At 50.2% G+C, this 19900-nt stretch overlaps 1 protein-coding gene across 1 annotated transcript; it reads left to right on the top strand.

The window, feature by feature from the left end:
* The first annotated feature begins 5733 nt into the window (after nt 1-5733).
* LOC140065292 (phospholipase A2 inhibitor and Ly6/PLAUR domain-containing protein-like) lies at nt 5734-13321 on the top strand. Its single transcript, XM_072112886.1, has 6 exons — nt 5734-5888; nt 6686-6793; nt 7185-7340; nt 9279-9425; nt 9545-9635; nt 13118-13321. The coding sequence occupies exons 1-6, from the start codon at nt 5837-5839 to the stop codon at nt 13167-13169; spliced, it is 606 nt and encodes a 201-aa protein (XP_071968987.1). The 5' UTR covers nt 5734-5836; the 3' UTR covers nt 13170-13321.
* Nucleotides 13322-19900: the final 6579 nt, after the last annotated feature.

Genomic DNA, 19900 nt, shown 5'->3' with positions numbered 1-19900 from the left:
GCTCAGCCGTTACCTGGTGGTGGGACATGAGCTCAGCCGTTACCTGGTGGTGGGACATGAGCTCAGCCGTTACCTGGTGGTGGGACATGAGCTCAGCCGTTACCTGGTGGTGGGACATGAGCTCAGCCGTTACATGGTGGTGGGACATGAGCTCAGCCGTTACCTGGTGGTGGGACATGAGCTCAGCCGTTACCTGGTGGTGGGACATGAGCTCAGCCGTTACATGGTGGTGGGACATGAGCTCAGCCGTTACCTGGTGGTGGGACATGAGCTAAGCCGTTACCTGGTGGTGGGACATGAGTTCAGCCGTTACATGGTGGTGGGACATGAGCTCTGCCGTTACCTGGTAGTGGGACATGAGCTCAGCCATTACCTGGTGGTGGGAAATGAGCTCAGCCGTTACATGGTGGAGGGACATGAGCTCAGCCGTTACCTGGTGGTGGGACATGAGCTCAGCCGTTACCTGGTGGTGGGACATGAGCTCAGCCGTTACCTGGTGGTGGGACATGAGTTCAGCCGTTACATGGTGGTGGGACATGAGCTCAGCCGTTACCTGGTGGTGGGACATGAGCTCAGCCGTTACATGGTGGTGGGACATGAGCTCAGCCGTTACATGGTGGTGGGACATGAGCTCAGCCGTTACCTGGTGGTGGGACATGAGCTCAGCCGTTACATGGTGGTGGGACATGAGCTCAGCCGTTACCTGGTGGTGGGACAAGAGCTCAGCCATTACCCGGTGGTGGGACAAGAGCTCAGCCGTTACCCGGTGGTGGGACATGAGCTCAGCCGTTACCCGGTGGTGGGACATGAGCTCAGCCGTTACCTGGTGGTGGGACATGAGCTCAGCCGTTACCTGGTGGTGGGACATGAGCTCAGCCGTTACATGGTGGTGGGACATGAGCTCAGCCGTTACATGGTGGTGGGACATGAGCTCAGCCGTTACATGGTGGTGGGACATGAGCTCAGCCATTATATGGGGGTGGGACATGAGCTCAGCCGTTACATGGTGGTGGGACATGAGCTCAGCCATTACATGATGGTGGGACATGAGCTCAGCCGTTACATGGTGGAGGGACATGAGCTCAGCCGTTACATGGTGGTGGGACATGAGCTCAGCCGTTCCATGGTGGAGGGACATGACCTCAGCCGTTACATGGTGGTGGGACATGAGCTCAGCCGTTACCTGGTGGTGGGACATGAGCTCAGCATTTACCTGGTGGTGGGACAGGAGCTCAGCCGTTACCTTGTGGTGGGACAGGAGCTCAGCCGTTACCTGGTGGTGGGACATGAGCTCAGCCTTTACCCGGTGGTGGGACATGAGCTCAGCCGTTCCATGGTGGAGGGACATGACCTCAGCCGTTACATGGTGGTGGGACATGATCTCAGCCGTTACATGGTGGTGGGACATGAGCTCAGCCGTTACATGGTGGTGGGACATGAGCTCAGCCGTTACATGGTGGTGGGACATGAGCTCAGCCGTTACATGGTGGAGGGACATGAGCTCAGCCGTTACATGGTGGTGGGACATGAGCTCAGCCGTTCCATGGTGGAGGGACATGACCTCAGCCGTTACATGGTGGTGGGACATGACCTCAGCCGTTACATGGTGGTGGGACATGAGCTCAGCCATTATATGGGGGTGGGACATGAGCTCAGCCGTTACATGGTGGTGGGACATGAGCTCGGCCATTACATGGTGGAGGGACATGAGCTCAGCCGTTACCTGGTGGTGGGAAATGAGCTCAGCCGTTACCTTGTGCTTGGATATGAGCTCAGCCATTACCTATTGGTGGGACATGAGCTCAGCCGTTACCTGGTGGTGGGACATGAGCTCAGCCGTTACCTGGTGGTGGGACATGAACTCAGCCGTTACCTGGTGGTGGGTCATGAGCTCAGCATTTACCTGGTGGTGGGACAGGAGCTCAGCCGTTACCTTGTGGTGGGACAGGAGCTCAGCCGTTATATGGTGGTGGGACATGAGCTCAGCCTTTACCCGGTGGTGGGACATGAGCTCAGCCGTTCCATGGTGGAGGGACATGACCTCAGCCGTTACATGGTGGTGGGACATGAGCTCAGCCGTTACATGGTGGTGGGACATGAGCTCAGCCATTATATGGGGGTGGGACATGAGCTCAGCCGTTACATGGTGGTGGGACATGAGTTCAGCCATTACATGGTGGTGGGACATGAGCTCAGCCGTTACATGGTGGAGGGACATGAGCTCAGCCGTTACCTGGTGGTGGGACATGAGCTCAGCATTTACCTGGTGGTGGGACAGGAGCTCAGCCGTTACCTGGTGGTGGGACATGAGCTCAGCCGTTACATGGTGGAGGGACATGAGCTCCGCCGTTACCTGGTGGTGGGACATGAGCTCCGCATTTACCTGGTGGTGGGACAGGAGCTCAGCCGCTATATGGTGGTGGGACATGAGCTCAGCCTTTACCCGGTGGTGGGACATGAGCTCAGCCGTTCCATGGTGGAGGGACATGACCTCAGCCGTTACATGGTGGTGGGACATGAGCTCAGCCGTTACATGGTGGTGGGACATGAGCTCAGCCATTATATGGGGGTGGGACATGAGCTCAGCCGTTACATGGTGGTGGGACATGAGCTCAGCCATTACATGGTGGTGGGACATGAGCTCAGCCGTTACATGGTGGAGGGACATGACCTCAGCCGTTACATGGTGGTGGGACATGAGCTCAGCCGTTACATGGTGGTGGGACATGAGCTCAGCCATTATATGGGGGTGGGACATGAGCTCAGCCGTTACATGGTGGTGGGACATGAGCTCAGCCATTACATGGTGGAGGGACATGAGCTCAGCCGTTACCTGGTGGTGGGACATGAGCTCAGCCGTTACCTTGTGCTTGGACATGAGCTCAGCCGTTACCTGGTGGTGGGACATGAGCTCAGCCGTTACATGGTGGTGGGACATGAGCTCAGCCGTTACCCGGTGGTGGGACATGAGCTCAGCCGTTACCTGGTGGTGGGACATGAGCTCAGCCGTTACCTGGTGGTTGGACATGAGTTCAGCCGTTACATGGTGGTGGGACATGAGCTCAGCCGTTACCTGGTGGTTGGACATGAGCTCAGCCGTTACATGGTGGTGGGACATGAGCTCAGCCGTTACATGGTGGTGGGACATGAGCTCAGCCATTATATGGGGGTGGGACATGAGCTCAGCCGTTACCTGGTGGTGGGACATGAGCTCAGCCGTTACCTGGTGGTGGGACATGAGCTCAGCCGTTACATGGTGGTGGGACATGAGCTCAGTCGTTACCTGGTGGTTGGACATGAGCTCAGCCGTTATATGGTGATCAGGTAAGTAGGGTTATGGCCTCACCTATTGGACCCCTCTAACCTGCTGAACCGAGGTGATATAAGTAATGAGCGGTTATTGTTATGAGATGATATATGTGATGACAATATAATTAGAGGTTGAGGCTGCTCGTCCAGTGTCACAGAACAGTCTGTAATACAAGTGACGTGTAACGTTTACAGACAACAAATACCTGGAAATGGACATTCTCCAAAATTATAGACTCTATTGAAAATGAGTGCGACTGGAGCAATGGCAGTGAGAAGGTTAATAAAAGTATGACTGGGGGAAGCGCGGACCTGGTGGTCACTCACGTCTTCAGAATCCTGTATAATCCATTAGGGGGCGCCAGATTCATGTAGACCTGGCGCCGGTACTGGTGAATTTGCCGATCCCCGGGCACTCCACAGGCTAAAGCACATAATACAGACTGAGCTGGTTCTGATCGATGTGGCCCAATGTTTTCCGGGTTGAAATTACGTAAACACAAAATAAATCAACAAAAACTTCATGTGATGTAAACGCAACTTGTGAACAGGGATAGTTCTGTGTATGAGGTCCATTTCTTAGGCTGTATCCGCGCTCAATCCCCAATAAAATGTAACAAAATTAGGTCATTCTTGTGTGTATCCCACAGTTACTGATGGGGATGAACTGCCCACTGTAAACCCGTGTCACCCTGTGGCCTGTTACTTGGTGTTCCATCATAATACATGTCCTGAGTGCAAACAGGGTCAGGAATAAGAGATCTAATAATGGAGACTTTGCCAGTTAAGGCGCCGTGTAGGCTTTTGGAGACTTATAGCCATTGATGCACCGCTAGGGGATTGTGGGAAAATATGCAAATACATTTTCCAGGATGGGACAAGGAAAACATTGCCCCTCATCCCCAGTATCCCATATAGATTGTGATCCCTCAGGGTCCTCCGCCCACTTGTCTCGTGATCACTGTAACGTTGTATTTGTTTTTGCCTCTATGTAAAGTATATGAACCCTCACTGATTGGACAGCACCAGGGAATAATGCTGCTCTATGGATAAATAAGAAGAGGAAGAAGAATTCTTGTAACCTTGTAATGCAGCCCCCTTACCATCAAGCATGACTGTCAGGAAGCCAAGAACCAATCCATCTATTCCAGAAGGAAGACGCTATAAGGTCAGGGAAAACGTATTTCCATATTTCTCAGATTCCCCTAGCGGAGCGTCCATGGATATAATGACTCGACAAGCCTATAAGGCGGCCTTGACTGGAAGTCTCCTTAAGGAGAGCTCTTACTTCCTGACCCTGGTCACAAGCCTCTCCCTCAGCCAAACCAGTTCCCTGCACTGTGCTGAAGAGACACAACCACATCCAAACAGCTGGGAGTCTGTAACTTCAGGAATCGATGGACTGGTTTGGCTTAATCCCACATCCTATGGTTAGGCTTCCTGAAAGTCATGCTTGATGTATAGGGTGCTGCCTTACAAGGTAGGTAAGGTGTGGTTTTCCTTGGAAAATGTATTTGTATATGTCCTGTGTGTATGTAAATAGTGTAGAGCTGAGCGCACAGAGATCCTGGAATATGATCAGTTATGTTCAACAGAGAATGCGGCGCGTTGTCTGATGAGGATTCGGGTCTGCTGCGATTCACTAAGATGGTGCGCCCGAGTTCCTGCATCCGTTGCTTCTGCGCCATGTTAAATCCTGCAGTTTGTCCTAATCCGTCGGGTTGTCCGATGGCCCGCCCCCCGATTTCTGTCACATGCAAGCTGGCACCGATGCAGCAAAATCCGATCGCGTGAGCAATTCGGCGCAAAATGGGAAACGTTGGGAAACCCAACGAAAATGCATCTGATGGACCCTTAGCCCCAATAAGTTAATCTAAGAGGTTAGTAGCTGCTATTTGGTGGTCGATCATTTCCTCCGGGTGCAGCTTCTTCCTCAGTCTCCAGCTTGATGTGAGAGAGCACAGATTCTGTTTAGAGGTAACATCAGATTCCGAGGTTCTGAGATGAGGTGAGACAAGTGAAGCTAAGGTACGGGGGCTCCTCAGTTTCCATAGTCCTCCGCAGGATCTGAGAGAATTCTGGTTTATGTTCTGCTTTGTTTAAAGAGGGGCATCAGACTTTGATATTAGGAAAAAAAACTTTTAATTCTTGTGTGTTATGACTTGAGGTTTTATCTGTCAATCAATCCTGAAGTTCTGGAACGTCCCCAAAGACAAATCATTCATCCTGAGCCTATACTACGGTACAAATTAATGATCATCTACCAGCTGCCTCCACGTCACTGCGCCCGCGCTCTTCATTCTATATTTACCGGGAGACGGGGCAATGACAGTAATTATACTTGTGGCAGGGAATCATTATGGAATATTTTGGAGGAACCCGCCTCATATCTGCTCCGCAGGTGGTATTTAACCGGGAAGACAGGAAATAATTAGACCTGTCCGCTGGATATTGGTCCTCCTCCCCTGGGATACTGATATATATATACATTGAGGAGTCTCCAAGTCTACAACTTCCAGGAGTCACCATGAGGACCTTCTTGGCCATTATCTTCATCATCTCTGCAACTGTCAAAGCAGGTAAGGTCTGTTTTGTCCTTCAAGATGATAATAAGAACTTGATATGAGTCCGAGACACTGAGCTGCAGAGGTCTGGTTGAGAAGGACATTTTTTAGATTGGATTGATCCACCTTCTACTTGGTGCAAAGGTCTACAGGAAACTTCTCAGCGGGCATCAAAATTTGGCAAAGAAAGTAGGAAGAATGAGATGAAGGGACATATTACTCTTATCTCCTTAAGGGAAAACATAGGAAGGAGCCCAGCTGGCACCAGAACACAAACATCCGAGCTCAGGAGGCCACAACCAGAAGAGAACATTTTTCGTGCTGCTTTATGGACCTTCTCCTATTGTCATTTTTATCCAAACTCTTTCCATTTGTCTTGTACGTAGCTTCGGGTTTTCCATCCAGTAGAATTCAACCAAAAGCTGAATTATTATGAGATCTGGAATGAAGCAAACCCTACATCCAGTAGTCAGTATGATATCCGTTGACTTGACAGGTTCACCCAAGGAGGACCAGAAGGAGGTCTTCTGCCAACAACCTTCCATGGTTATATGCAATATATGTTTAGTGCTAAGAACATAAACATCCTCAAATCCATTGAAGACCTCTGAGAACTGTAGAGAGCACTGTGGTCCATTATTGGCACCATGCAAGGTCCACCACCAGTGTTGAGGGAGGACAAGCCTAAGTATTCTCTTAGAACAGGATTGACTCTGATATGTATCTCATTGGATATCATCACTTCCTATGTAATAGGTCATGAACAATCTGATGCTTATGACCTCACAAGTTTCTGTCTCCGGTCACTCCAGGTGAATGTTTGGTGTGCATCGAATGCAAAAATAGCACAAACCCCGACTGTGCGGGCAACGAGGTGACATGTGGGACCTGCATGACAACGGTGGCTGAGATAGACCCGAGTAAGTACTGAATACATTACTGAGACCTCTTATCTGTCCTTGTGTTCTACTAGACCTTCATCCTGGCCCCTAATATCCTGGTACCTAGAGACTCTGCCCATCTACTGTCCCATCTAACCCAAATCTTAGTCTATTTCATCAATGCTCCACCCATGCATTCCAAACTCCCACCCATGCTTGACTAAGCCCCACCCATTCCTATCCAAATCTTACTGAATCTCTGTTTCCTGGTGGATCTGAAGGACTCTATGCAAGACCAAAAACATCTTCTATATTTCATTTGTGTGAATGTTCAGCTCTGTGCTGGGCTCTCCCACCCTGTGCCATAATAACAATCCCTACCATTATAGACTCCTCTAGTTTAGTGATGGACGTTTTCTCCACTGCACAGGAAATGGAAGCAGCAAGTCATTGTCCGTGGAAAAGACGTGTAATCTGAACCCCGAGATCTGCAATATCACCTACAGTATCAGTGGCAGCAAATCCCGCGTCAGATACACCGTGAAATGCTGCAACACCGACCTCTGCAATAAGGAGGCGCCTGAAGGTAAAATCACCACAACAAGTTACTGGTCTCAATGAGAAAGGAAAATGTATCTATTATGTATATAATTCCATAGGAAAACATATAGGTTGTCCCAGACCTTATACAGATAACAGAACCATCATCTGTGCAGAGGGGTCTGAAGGAGGAGGAGGACAGAGGAGTCTGGAGGAGGAGGACAGAGGAGTCTGGAGGAGGAGGACAGAGGAGTCTGGAGGAGGAGGACAGAGGAGTCTGGAGGAGGAGGACAGAGGAGTCTAGAGGAGGAGGAGGACAGAGGAGTCTAGAGGAGGAGGAGGACAGAGGAGTCTAGAGGAGGAGGAGGACAGAGGAGTCTAGAGGTGGAGGAGGACAGAGGAGTCTGGAGGAGGACAGAGGAGTCTGGAGGAGGACAGAGGGGTCTGGAAGAGGACAGAGGAGTCTGGAGGAGGAGGACAGAGGAGTCTGGAGGAGGACAGAGGAGTCTGGAGGAGGAGGAGGACAGAGGAGTCTGGAGGAGGAGGAGGACAGAGGAGTCTGGAGGAGGACAGAGGAGTCTGGAGGAGGACAGAGGAGTCTGGAGGAGGAGGACAGAGGAGTCTGGAGGAGGAGGAGGACAGAGCAGTCTGGAGGAGGAGGACAGAGCAGTGTGGAGGAGGAGGAGGAGGACAGAGCAGTCTGGAGGAGGAGGAGGAGGACAGAGGGGTCTGGAGGAGGAGGAGGAGGACAGAGGGGTCTGGAGGAGGAGGAGGAGGACAGAGGGGTCTGGAGGAGGAGGAGGACAGAGGGGTCTGGAGGACGAGGAGGACAGAGGGGTCTGGAGGACGAGGAGGACAGAGGGGTCTGGAGGACGAGGAGGACAGAGGGGTCTGGAGGAGGAGGAGGACAGAGGGGTCTGGAGGAGGAGGAGGAGAAGGACAGCGGGATCTGGAACAGGACAGAGGGGTCTGGAAGAGGAGGACAGAGGAGTCTGGAGGAGAAGGAAAAGGACAGAGGAGTCTGTAGGAGAAGGAGGAAGCCAGAGCGATCTGGGGGAGGAGGAGGACAGAGGAGCCTGGTGGAGGAGGAGGACAGAGGAGTCTGGAGGAGGAGGAGGACAGTGGAGTCTGGGGGAGGACAGAGGAGTCTGGAGGAGGAGGACACAGGGGTCTGGAGGCCGAGAAGGACAGAGGAGTCTGAAGGAGAACTTAGGGGTCTGGAGGCCGAGAAGGACAGAGGAGTCTGAAGGAGGACGAGGACAGAGGGGGCTGGAAGAGGACAGAGCAGTCTGGAGGAGGAGGACAGAGGAGTCTGGAGGAGGACAGAGGAGTCTGGAGGAGGATGACAGAGGTGTCTGCAGGAGGATGACAGAGGAGTCTGGAGGAGGATGACAGAGGTGTCTGCAGGAGGATGACAGAGGTGTCTGCAGGAGGAGGGCAGACTGGGCTGTGGGAGGAAGAGGAGGACAGAGTAGTCTGGAGGAGGAGGACAGAGGAGTCTGGAAGAGGACAGAGCAGTCTGCAGGAGGAGGACAGAGGAGTCTGGAGGAGGACAGAGGAGTCTGGAGGAGGATGACAGAGGTGTCTGCAGGAGGAGGGCAGACAGGGCTGCGGGAGGAGGAGGACAGAGGAGTCTGGAGGAGGAGGACAGAGCAGTCTGGAGGAGGAGGAGGACAGAGGAGTCTGGAGGAGGAGGAGGACAGAGGAGTCTGGAGGAGGAGGAGGACAGAGGAGTCTGGAGGAGGAAAAGGACAGAGGAGTCTGGAGGAGGAGGAGGACAGAGGAGTCTGGAGGAGGAGGACAGAGGTGTCTGCAGGAGGAGGAGGAGGACAGAGGAGTCTGGAGGAGGACTTAGGGGTCTGGAGGAGGAGGACAGACAGGGCTGCGGGAGGGAGCAGAGGAGCATTGGAGTTAGGTGGACAGGTCTTGGGGGAGGCAGAGGTGTCCGGCTCATATAATACTCATCTCATCGCTCCTATTACAGTCTCTCCCTGGAATGTCACCAGCACCGGTCTGCAGTGTCCCGCATGTTATGAGCCAAATGCAGAGACTTGTGTGGCCAACACCCCCGTCCAATGTACAGGAGATGAGAACAGGTGCCTCGTCTTCTCCGGGAAATTCCCCCAGTCAGGTCAGTTCTGCCGATGGTTGAGATGGAAAAGCAATGCAAAGATCTGTGACACAGGAGGCGCATTACTCTGCACAGGAGCTGTGTACATTACATGATATGTGACGTTTCTGTCTTCGTAGGGAAATGTGAGACAATCGCTTTCCAGGGCTGTGCCAGCGAGCTGGTGTGCAACAACTTTGGATACCTGTACCCAGACAATGCGCTGTGCCCAGGGGCGGACTGGGAATTTAAAATGGCCCTGGAAAAAACTATAAAAGTGGCCCCATTTTATGGGCGGAGTCAAAACAAGTGGGTGTGGTCAGATAATGTGGATGGGGTTATAACAGACAAATTGTTGGTAGATGGCATTACTGGAAAAGATGTTCTTGTTTTGCATTAAGTGAATTTAATGTGCAAAGAATGTGACCTGTCGATCAGTAAATGATGCAAACACACGACCCGATAAGCCTTAAATACCTTTCCCCTGTGCCATACATGTACAATTCAGAGAAAGAATATATTGATACTGCCTCCTATGTACAGGAATAATGCTACAATAACACATTCAATCCTGCCTTCTATATACAAAATAAAACTACTACCATACCTTCTCCCATATACAAGCCAACTACTATAATACTGCCCCCTATGTACAAGAATATAACTACTATAATACTGCCCCCTATGTACAGGAATATAACTACTATAATACTGCCCCCTATGTACAAGAATATAACTACTATAATACTGCCCCCTATGTACAAGAATATAACTACTATAATCCTGCCCCCTATGTACAAGAATATAACTACTATAATACTGCCCCCTATGTACAGGAATATAACTACTATAATACTTCCCCTATGTACAGGAATATAACTACTATAATCCTGCCCCCTATGTACAAGAATATAACTACTATAATCCTGCCCCCTATGTACAAGAATATAACTACTATAATCCTGCCCCCTATGTACAAGAATATAACTACTATAATACTGCCCCCTATGTACAAGAATATAACTACTATAATACTGCCACCCATGTACAAGAATATAACTACTATAATACTGCCCCCTATGTACAAGAATATAACTACTATAATACTGCCCCCTATGTACAAGAATATAACTACTATAATACTGCCCCCTATGTACAAGAATATAACTACTATAATACTGCCCCCTATGTACAGGAATATAACTACTATAATACTTCCCCTATGTACAGGAATATAACTACTATAATACTGCCCCCTATGTACAAGAATATAACTACTATAATCCTGCCCCCTATGTACAAGAATATAACTACTATAATCCTGCCCCCTATGTACAGGAATATAACTACTATAATACTTCCCCTATGTACAGGAATATAACTACTATAATACTGCCCCCTATGTACAAGAATATAACTACTATAATCCTGCCCCCTATGTACAAGAATATAACTACTATAATCCTGCCCCCTATGTACAAGAATATAACTACTATAATACTGCCCCCTATGTACAAGAATATAACTACTATAATACTGCCACCCATTTACAAGAATATAACTACTATAATACTACATATATAAACAGAAGCGAACAGGAAAAAAATCAGTATTTATCATATACAGCTAAAAAAACACATGAGATCCTCACCTATTGCATCCAGTAACATCAGGTGACGTCTCCTCGGATTGTTCTTGTTCCTCATCTTCTCCTTTAGTTCCACCATCACCTTGTCTCTTCCTCCAGGTACACAGCTTTCCTGCAGAGTTTACCACACAGACGTCTTATGTTCTGCACTTTCCCATTGTCCCTTCTTCTGCTGCCACCAATACTGTGCCCCAAATACTGTAATAGAGCCCCCTACAATATTAGTACCACACAAATAGTGCCCCATAATGTAACATACTGTAATAGTATAGGATATTTTATTTCTTCTTTCTCTCCTTTAACCCCCTTAAGTCCCCCAACCCCAGTATTGACAGAGCTCCGACTATGACCCAGGCGTAATAATAATGGCCCCCAACCTACCCCAGACATAGAATTAATGGCCCCAGCCTGCCCCAGACATAGAATTAATGTCCCCAGCCTACCCCAGACATAGAATTAATGGCCCCAGCCTACTCCAGACATAGAATTAATGTCCCCAGCCTGCCCCAGACATAGAATTAATGGCCTCAGCCTGCCCCAGACATAGAATTAATGGCCCCAGCCTACTCCAGACATAGAATTAATGTCCCCAGCCTGCCCCAGACATAGAATTAATGGCCCCAGCCTACCCCAGACATAGAATTAATGGCCTCAGCCTACCCCAGACATAGAATTAATGGCCCCAGCCTACCCCAGACATAGAATTAATGTCCCCAGCCTGCCCCAGACATAGAATTAATGTCCCCAGCCTGCCCCAGACATAGAATTAATGGCCCCAGCCTACCCCAGACATAGAATTAATGGCCCCAGCCTGCCCCAGAAAAAGAATTAATGGACCCAGCCTACCCCAGACATAGAATTAATGGCCCCAGCCTACCCCAGACATAGAATTAATGGCCCCAGCCTGCCCCAGAAAAAGAATTAATGGACCCAGCCCGCTCCAGACATAGAATTAATGCCTCCTGACAGCCCCAGATATTGAATAATGCCCCCCCGCACGCCCCAGACATATAATTAATGCCCCCTGCCCGCCCCAAATATAGAATAATGCCCCCCCCCCCGCCAGACAAATAATCAATGCCCCTTGCTAGCCCCAGATATAGAATAATGCCCCCCCCCCTCAGACATATAATCAATGCCCCCTGCCAGCCCCAGAAATAGAATAAGGCCCCTACTCGCACGCCCCAGACATATAATCAATGCCCCTTGCATGCCCCAGATATAGAATAACGCCCCCCCCCACCCCAGACATATAATTTATGCCCCCTGCCAGCCCCAGATAAAGAATAATGCCCCCCCCCGCCCCAGATAAATAATAATGTCCCCCCCCGCCCCAGATAAATAATAATGTCCCCCCCCCCCCGCCCCAGACATATAATTTATGCCCCCTGCCAGCCCCAGATAAAGAATAATGCCCCCCCCCGCCCCAGATAAATAATAATGTCCCCCCCGCCCCAGATAAATAATAATGTCCCCCCCCCCCCGCCCCAGACATATAATTTATGCCCCCTGCCAGCCCCAGATAAAGAATAATGTCCCCCCCCCCCCCGCCCCAGACATATAATGTATGCCCCCTGCCAGCCCCACATAAAGAATAATGTCACCGCCCCCCCCCCCCCCAGATAAAGATTTAATGTCCCAATTCTATAATTTAAACAAAAAAAAACCCATAATACTCACCTCTATGGCGCAGGTTCGTCTCGTCCCCGGTCTTCAGCAGCTTGGTGTAGAGGCGCGGGATAGTGACGTCACTGCTCCGCGCCTCTCACATCAAGCCGCGGAGCTACATGGAGGCAGGCTGACATTTGGTAGGTGTCAGCGCTCCTCCACTGAGTGTATACACAGACGCAGAAGCAGCAGCGCTGCGCTGCGTCTGTGTACTAATCTATAGTACCTGCATCTTACGATGCAGGTACTATAGATTAGATGAAAAGTTGAAGGGAGGGAGGGAGTGCGGACCGGCCCCGGACGAGCTCCGCACCGGCCCCACACCGGCCCAGGACCGACCGGCCCACCGGGAAAATTCCCGGTGGGTACTATGGCCAGTCCGCCCCTGGCTGTGCCCGCGCGGCAGCCTGAACTGCACCACCCAGACCAGCAGCTCCTATGTATCATGAGACTGGTGGAAAAACTGATAGATGGACTCACCAGGGATACTCACATGGACATCAATGTTATGAAACCAATGTCGTGGCACCAAAATTAAGGAAATTCTTTTGCCCCCTACAATATCTGAGGGTCAATAAATGATTTTCCTTCTGAATGTGAAGGCGACTCCAGTCCTCATTATTACTCTGGGAAATGTTGTTCCGGGGATTGTAACATTGGACTCAGGACGGAATTTATCCCCTAAGGTAGAGTAACTGGTGTCCATCTGCAATGTTACCCCTGACCTTGGTGTGGGGGCAGCTGGATTCCCTGGTACCTGGGGGGCTTGTAGTACAGCTAAAGACGGTCTATCCTGCAGGCAGACAGCAGGCGGTGGATTGGTTGCTTGTGGTGGAGAAGTGATTTAGTAGAACTGCAGACTTGACCAAGTGGTCAGAAGGCTGAAAATAAGAGCCAGGTTGGCTCTGCTGCTTGGGCATCAATCTATGTACAGAGATCAAAAGACAAAGAACAACCCAAAAATCCAGACAGAGTGACAATGATACTTTTGCCTTTTTCTTAAATTTTTTTTGACTTTTCATGGCGCTTGTGCTCATTTGTAAGGTTTTTTTGTGCCTAAAACTGTCTCCTTTTAAAGTCTCACCTTTGACTGCAGTGTTCCCTTAGTTACGACCAGAATTGATACGTGAAAGCTGAAACTTCTTTAAGTTGCAAAAAAGTTGAAAATTTTGGCGCAAATCTACAGCTACCCCTGACCTGTGTCAAAAGGTGTATGGAGGAGAGATGAGGAGTCTGGTGATACAGGTGTATGGAGGAGAGCTGAGGAGTCTGGTGATACAGGTGTATGGAGGAGAGATGAGGAGTCTGGTGATACAGGTGTATGGAGGAGAGCTGAGGAGTCTGGTGATACAGGTGTATGGAGGAGAGATGAGGAGTCTGGTGATACAGGTGTATGGAGGAGAGCTGAGGAGTCTGGTGATACAGGTGTATGGAGGAGAGCTGAGGAGTCTGGTGATACAGGTGTATGGAGGAGAGCTGAGGAGTCTGGTGATACAGGTGTATGGAGGAGAGCTGAGGAGTCTGGTGATACAGGTGTATGGAGGAGAGCTGAGGAGTCTGGTGATACAGGTGTATGGAGGAGAGATAAGGAGTCTGGTGATACAGGTGTATGGAGGAGAGCTGAGGAGTCTGGTGATACAGATGTATGGAGGAGAGATGAGGAGTCTGGTGATACAGGTGTATGGAGGAGAGCTGAGGAGCCTGGTGATACAGGTGTATGGAGGAGAGCTGAGGAGTCTGGTGATACAGGTGTATGGAGGAGAGCTGAGGAGTCTGGTGATTCGGGTGTATGGAGGAGAGATGAGGAGTCTGGTGATACAGGTGTATGGAGGAGAGATGAGGAGTCTGGGGATACAGGTGTATGGAGGAGAGCTGAGGAGTCTGGTGATACAGGTGTATGGAGGAGAGATGAGGAGTCTGGGGATACAGGTGTATGGAGGAGAGCTGAGGAGTCTGGTGATACAGGTGTATGGAGGAGAGCTGAGGAGTCTGGTGATACAGGTGTATGGAGGAGAGATGAGGAGTCTGGTGATACAGGTGTATGGAGGAGAGATGAGGAGTCTGGTGATACAGGTGTATGGAGGAGAGATGAGGAGTCTGGTGATACAGGTGTATGAAGGAGAGCTGATGAGTCTGGTGATACAGGTGTATGGAGGAGAGATAAGGAGTCTGGTGATACAGGTGTATGGAGGAGAGCTGAGGAGTCTGGTGATACAGATGTATGGAGGAGAGATGAGGAGTCTGGTGATACAGGTGTATGAAGGAGAGATGTGGAGTCTGGTGATACAGGTGTATGGAGGAGAGATGAGGAGTCTGGTGATACAGGTGTATGAAGGAGAGCTGATGAGTCTGGTGATACAGGTGTATGGAGGAGAGATAAGGAGTCTGGTGATACCGGTGTATGGAGGAGAGCTGAGGAGTCTAGTGATACAGGTGTATGGAGGAGAGCTGAGGAGTCTGGTGATACAGGTGTATGGAGGAGAGCTGAGGAGTCTGGTGATACAGGTGTCTGGAGGAGAGATGAGGAGTCTGGTGATACAGGTGTATGGAGGAGAGATGAGGAGTCTGGTGATACAGGTGTATGGAGGAGAGATGAGAAGTCTGGTGATACAGGTGTATGGAGGAGAGCTGAGGAGTCTGGTGATACAGGTGTATGGAGGAGAGCTGAGGAGTCTAGTGATACAGGTGTATGGAGGAGAGCTGAGGAGTCTGGTGATACAGGTGTTTGGAGGAGAGCTGAGGAGTCTAGTGATACAGGTGTATGGAGGAGAGCTGAGGAGTCTGGTGATACAGGTGTATGGAGAAGAGCTGAGGAGTCTGGTGATACAGGTGTATGGAGGAGAGCTGAGGAGTCTGTTGATACAGGTGTATGGAGGAGAGATGAGGAGTCTGGTGATACAGGTGTGTGGAGGAGAGATGAGGAGTTTGGTGATACAGGTGTATGGAGGAGAGCTGAGGAGTCTGGTGATACAGGTGTTTGGAGGAGAACTGAGGAGTCTGGTGATACAGGTGTATGGGGGAGAGCTGAGGAGTCTGGTGATACAGGTGTATGGAGGCGAGCTGAGGAGTCTGGTGATACAGGTGTATGGAGGAGAGATGAGGAGTCTGGTGATACAGGTGTGTGGAGGAGAGATGAGGAGTTTGGTGATACAGGTGTATGGAGGAGAGCTGAGGAGTCTGGTCATACAGGTGTATGGAGGAGAGCTGAGGAGTCTGGTGATACAGGTGTATGGAGGAGAGCTGAAGAGTCTGGTGATACAGGTGTATGGAGGAGAGCTGAGGAGCCTGGTGATACAGGTGTATGGAGGAGAGCTGAGGAGTCTGGTGATACAGGTGTATGGAGGAGAGATGAGGAGTCTGGTGATACAGGTGTATGGAGGAGAGCTGAGGAGTCTGGTGATACAGGTGTATGGAGGAGAGCTGAGGAGTCTGGTGATACAGATGTATGGAGGAGAGATGAGGAGCATTGTGATACAGGTGTATGGAGGAGAGCTGAGGAGTCTTTGGATACAAGTATGTGGAGGAGAGCTGAGGAGCCTGGTGATACAGGTGTATGGAGGAGAGCTGAGGAGTATGGTGATACAGGTGTATGGAGGAGAGATAAGGAGTATGGTGATACAGGTGTATGAAGGAGAGATGAGGAGTCTTTGGATACAAGTATGTGGAGGAGAGCTGAGGAGTCTGGTGATACAGGTGTATGGAGGAGAGATGAGGAGCCTGGTGATACAGGTGTATGGAGGAGAGCTGAGGAGTCTGGTGATACAGGTGTATGGAGGAGAGATGAGGAGTATGGTGATACAGGTGTATGGAGGAGAGATGAGGAGTATGGTGATACAGGTGTATGAAGGAGAGATGAGGAGTCTTTGGATACAAGTATATGGAGGAGAGCTGAGGAGTCTGGTGATACAGGTGTATGGAGGAGAGATGAGGAGTCTGGTGATACAGACACAGTGGTCAGAAGGCTGAAAATAAGAGCCAGGTTGGCTCTGCTGCTTGGGCATCAATCTATGTACAGAGATCAAAAGACAAAGCACAACCCAAAAATCCAGACAGAGTGACAATGATACTTTTGCCTTTTTCTTAAATTTTTTTTGACTTTTCATGGCGCTTGTGCTCATTTGTAAAGTTTTTTTGTGCCTAAAACTGTCTCCTTTTAAAGTCTCACCTTTGTCTGCAGTGTTCTCTTAGTTACCACCAGAATTGATACGTGAAAGCTGAAACTTCTTTAAGTTGCAAAAAAGTTGAAAATTTTGGCGCAAATCTACAGCTATCCCTGACCTGTGTCAAATGTTGTATGAAGGAGAGATGAGGAGTCTGGTGATACAGGTGTATGAAGGAGAGCTGAGGAGTCTGGTGATACAGGTGTATGGAGGAGAGCTGAGGAGTCTGGTGATACAGGTGTATGGAGGAGAGCTGAGGAGTCTGGTGATACAGGTGTATGGAGGAGAGCTGAGGAGTCTGGTGATACAGGTGTATGGAGGAGAGATGAGGAGTCTGGTGATACAGGTGTATGGAGGAGAGCTGAGGAGCCTGGGGATACAGGTGTATGGAGGAGAGCTGAGGAGTCTGGTGATACAGGTGTATGGAGGAGAGATGAGGAGTCTGGTGATACAGGTGTATGGAGGAGAGCTGAGGAGCCTGGTGATACAGGTGTATGAAGGAGAGATGAGGAGTCTTTGGATACAAGTATGTGGAGGAGAGATGAGGAGTCTTTGGATACAAGTTTGTGGAGGAGAGCTGAGGAGTCTGGTGATACAGGTGTATGGAGGAGAGATGAGGAGTCTGGTGATACAGGTGTATGGAGGAGAGCTGAAGAGTCTGGTGATACAGGTGTATGGAGGAGAGCTGAGGAATCTGGTGATACAGGTGTATGGGGGAGGGCTGAGGAGTCTGGTGATACAGGTGTATGGAGGAGAGCTGAAGAGTCTGTTGATACCGGTGTATGGAGGAGAGATGAGGAGTCTGGTGATACAGGTGTATGGAGGAGAGCTGAGGAGTCTGGGGATACAGGTGTATGGAGGAGAGCTGAGGTGTCTGGTGATACAGGTGTATGGAGGAGAGCTGAGGAGTCTGGTGATACAGGTGTATGGAGGAGAGCTGAGGAGTCTGGTGATACAGGTGTATGGAGGAGAGATGAGGAGTCTGGTGATACAGGTGTATGGGGGAGAGCTGAGGAGTCTGGTGATACAGGTGTATGAAGGAGAGCTGAGGAGTCTGGTGATACAGGTGTATGGAGGAGAGCTGAGGAGTCTGGTGATACAGGTGTATGGAGGAGAGCTGAGGAGTCTGGGGATACAGGTGTATGGAGGAGAGCTGAGGAGTCTGGTGATACAGGTGTATGGAGGAGAGATGAGGAGTCTGGTGATACAGGTGTATGGAGGAGAGCTGAGGAGCCTGGTGATACAGGTGTATAAAGGAGAGATGAGGAGTCTTTGGATACAAGTATGTGGAGGAGAGATGAGGAGTCTTTGGATACAAGTTTGTGGAGGAGAGCTGAGGAGTCTGGTGATACAGGTGTATGGAGGAGAGATGAGGAGTCTGGTGATACAGGTGTATGGAGGAGAGCTGAAGAGTCTGGTGATACAGGTGTATGGAGGAGAGCTGAGGAATCTGGTGATACAGGTGTATGGGGGAGGGCTGAGGAGTCTGGTGATACAGGTGTATGGAGGAGAGCTGAAGAGTCTGGTGATACAGGTGTATGGAGGAGAGCTGAGGAGTCTGGTGATACAGGTGTATGGAGGAGAGATGCGGAGTCTGGTGATACAGGTGTATGGAGGAGAGCTGAAGAGTCTGTTGATACCGGTGTATGGAGGAGAGATGAGGAGTCTGGTGATACAGGTGTATGGAGGAGAGCTGAGGAGTCTGGGGATACAGGTGTATGGAGGAGAGCTGAGGTGTCTGGTGATACAGGTGTATGGAGGAGAGCTGAGGAGTCTGGTGATACAGGTGTATGGAGGAGAGCTGAGGAGTCTGGTGATACAGGTGTATGGAGGAGAGATGAGGAGTCTGGTGATACAGGTGTATGGAGGAGAGCTGAGGAGTCTGGTGATACAGGTGTATGGAGGAGAGCTGAAGAGTCTGTTGATACCGGTGTATGGAGGAGAGATGAGGAGTCTGGTGATACAGGTGTATGGAGGAGAGCTGAGAAGTCTGGGGATACAGGTGTATGGAGGAGAGCTGAGGTGTCTGGTGATACAGGTGTATGGAGGAGAGCTGAGGAGTCTGGTGATACAGGTGTATGGAGGAGAGCTGAGGAGTCTGGTGATACAGGTGTATGGAGGAGAGATGAGGAGTCTGGTGATACAGGTGTATGGAGGAGAGCTGAAGAGTCTGGTGATACAGGTGTATGGAGGAGAGATGAGGAGACTGGTGATACAGGTGTATGGAGGAGAGCTGAGGAGTCTGGTGATACAGGTGTATGGGGGAGAGCTGAGGAGTCTGGTGATACAGGTGTCTGGAGGAGAGCTGAGGAGTCTTTGGATACAGGTGTATGCAGGAGAGATGAGGAGTCTGGTGATACAGGTGTATGGAGGAGAGCTGAGGAGTCTGGTGATACAGGTGTATGGAGGAGAGATGAGGAGTCTTTGGATACAGGTGTATGCAGGAGAGATGAGGAGTCTGGTGATACAGGTGTCTGGAGGAGAGCTGAGGAGTCTTTGGATACAGGTGTATGCAGGAGAGATGAGGAGTCTGGTGATACAGGTGTATGGAGGAGAGCTGAGGAGTCTGGTGATACAGGTGTATGGAGGAGAGCTGAGGAGTCTGGTGATACAGGTGTATGGAGGAGAGCTGAGGAGTCTAGTGATACAGGTGTATGGAGGAGAGCTGAGGAGTCTGGTGATACAGGTGTATGGGGGAGAGCTGAGGAGTCTTTGGATACAGGTGTATGCAGGAGAGCTGAGGAGTCTGGTGATACAGGTGTCTGGAGGAGAGCTGAGGAGTCTTTGGATACAGGTGTATGCAGGAGAGATGAGGAGTCTGGTGATACAGGTGTATGGAGGAGAGCTGAGGAGTCTGGTGATACAGGTGTATGGAGGAGAGATGAGGAGTCTTTGGATACAGGTGTATGCAGGAGAGATGAGGAGTCTGGTGATACAGGTGTCTGGAGGAGAGCTGAGGAGTCTTTGGATACAGGTGTATGCAGGAGAGATGAGGAGTCTGGTGATACAGGTGTATGGAG

Source organism: Engystomops pustulosus, chromosome 6, assembly GCF_040894005.1.
Source record: "Engystomops pustulosus chromosome 6, aEngPut4.maternal, whole genome shotgun sequence".
Classification (NCBI taxonomy): domain Eukaryota; kingdom Metazoa; phylum Chordata; class Amphibia; order Anura; family Leptodactylidae; genus Engystomops; species Engystomops pustulosus.
The sequence above is the reverse complement of the archived record's forward strand: the minus strand, read 5'-3'. Positions and strand labels throughout refer to the sequence as shown.

What these genes read in the sequence shown, in the direction of transcription:
- LOC140065292 (XM_072112886.1), top strand. Translation starts at nt 5,837, where the DNA reads ATGAGGACCTTCTTGGCCATTATCTTCATCATCTCTGCAACTGTCAAA. An exon ending in CTCTGCAACTGTCAAAGCAG is followed by an intron (nt 5,889 to 6,685) that starts GTAAGGTCTGTT and finishes CGGTCACTCCAG; the next exon opens with GTGAATGTTTGGTGTGCATC. An exon ending in GGTGGCTGAGATAGACCCGA is followed by an intron (nt 6,794 to 7,184) that starts GTAAGTACTGAA and finishes TCCACTGCACAG; the next exon opens with GAAATGGAAGCAGCAAGTCA.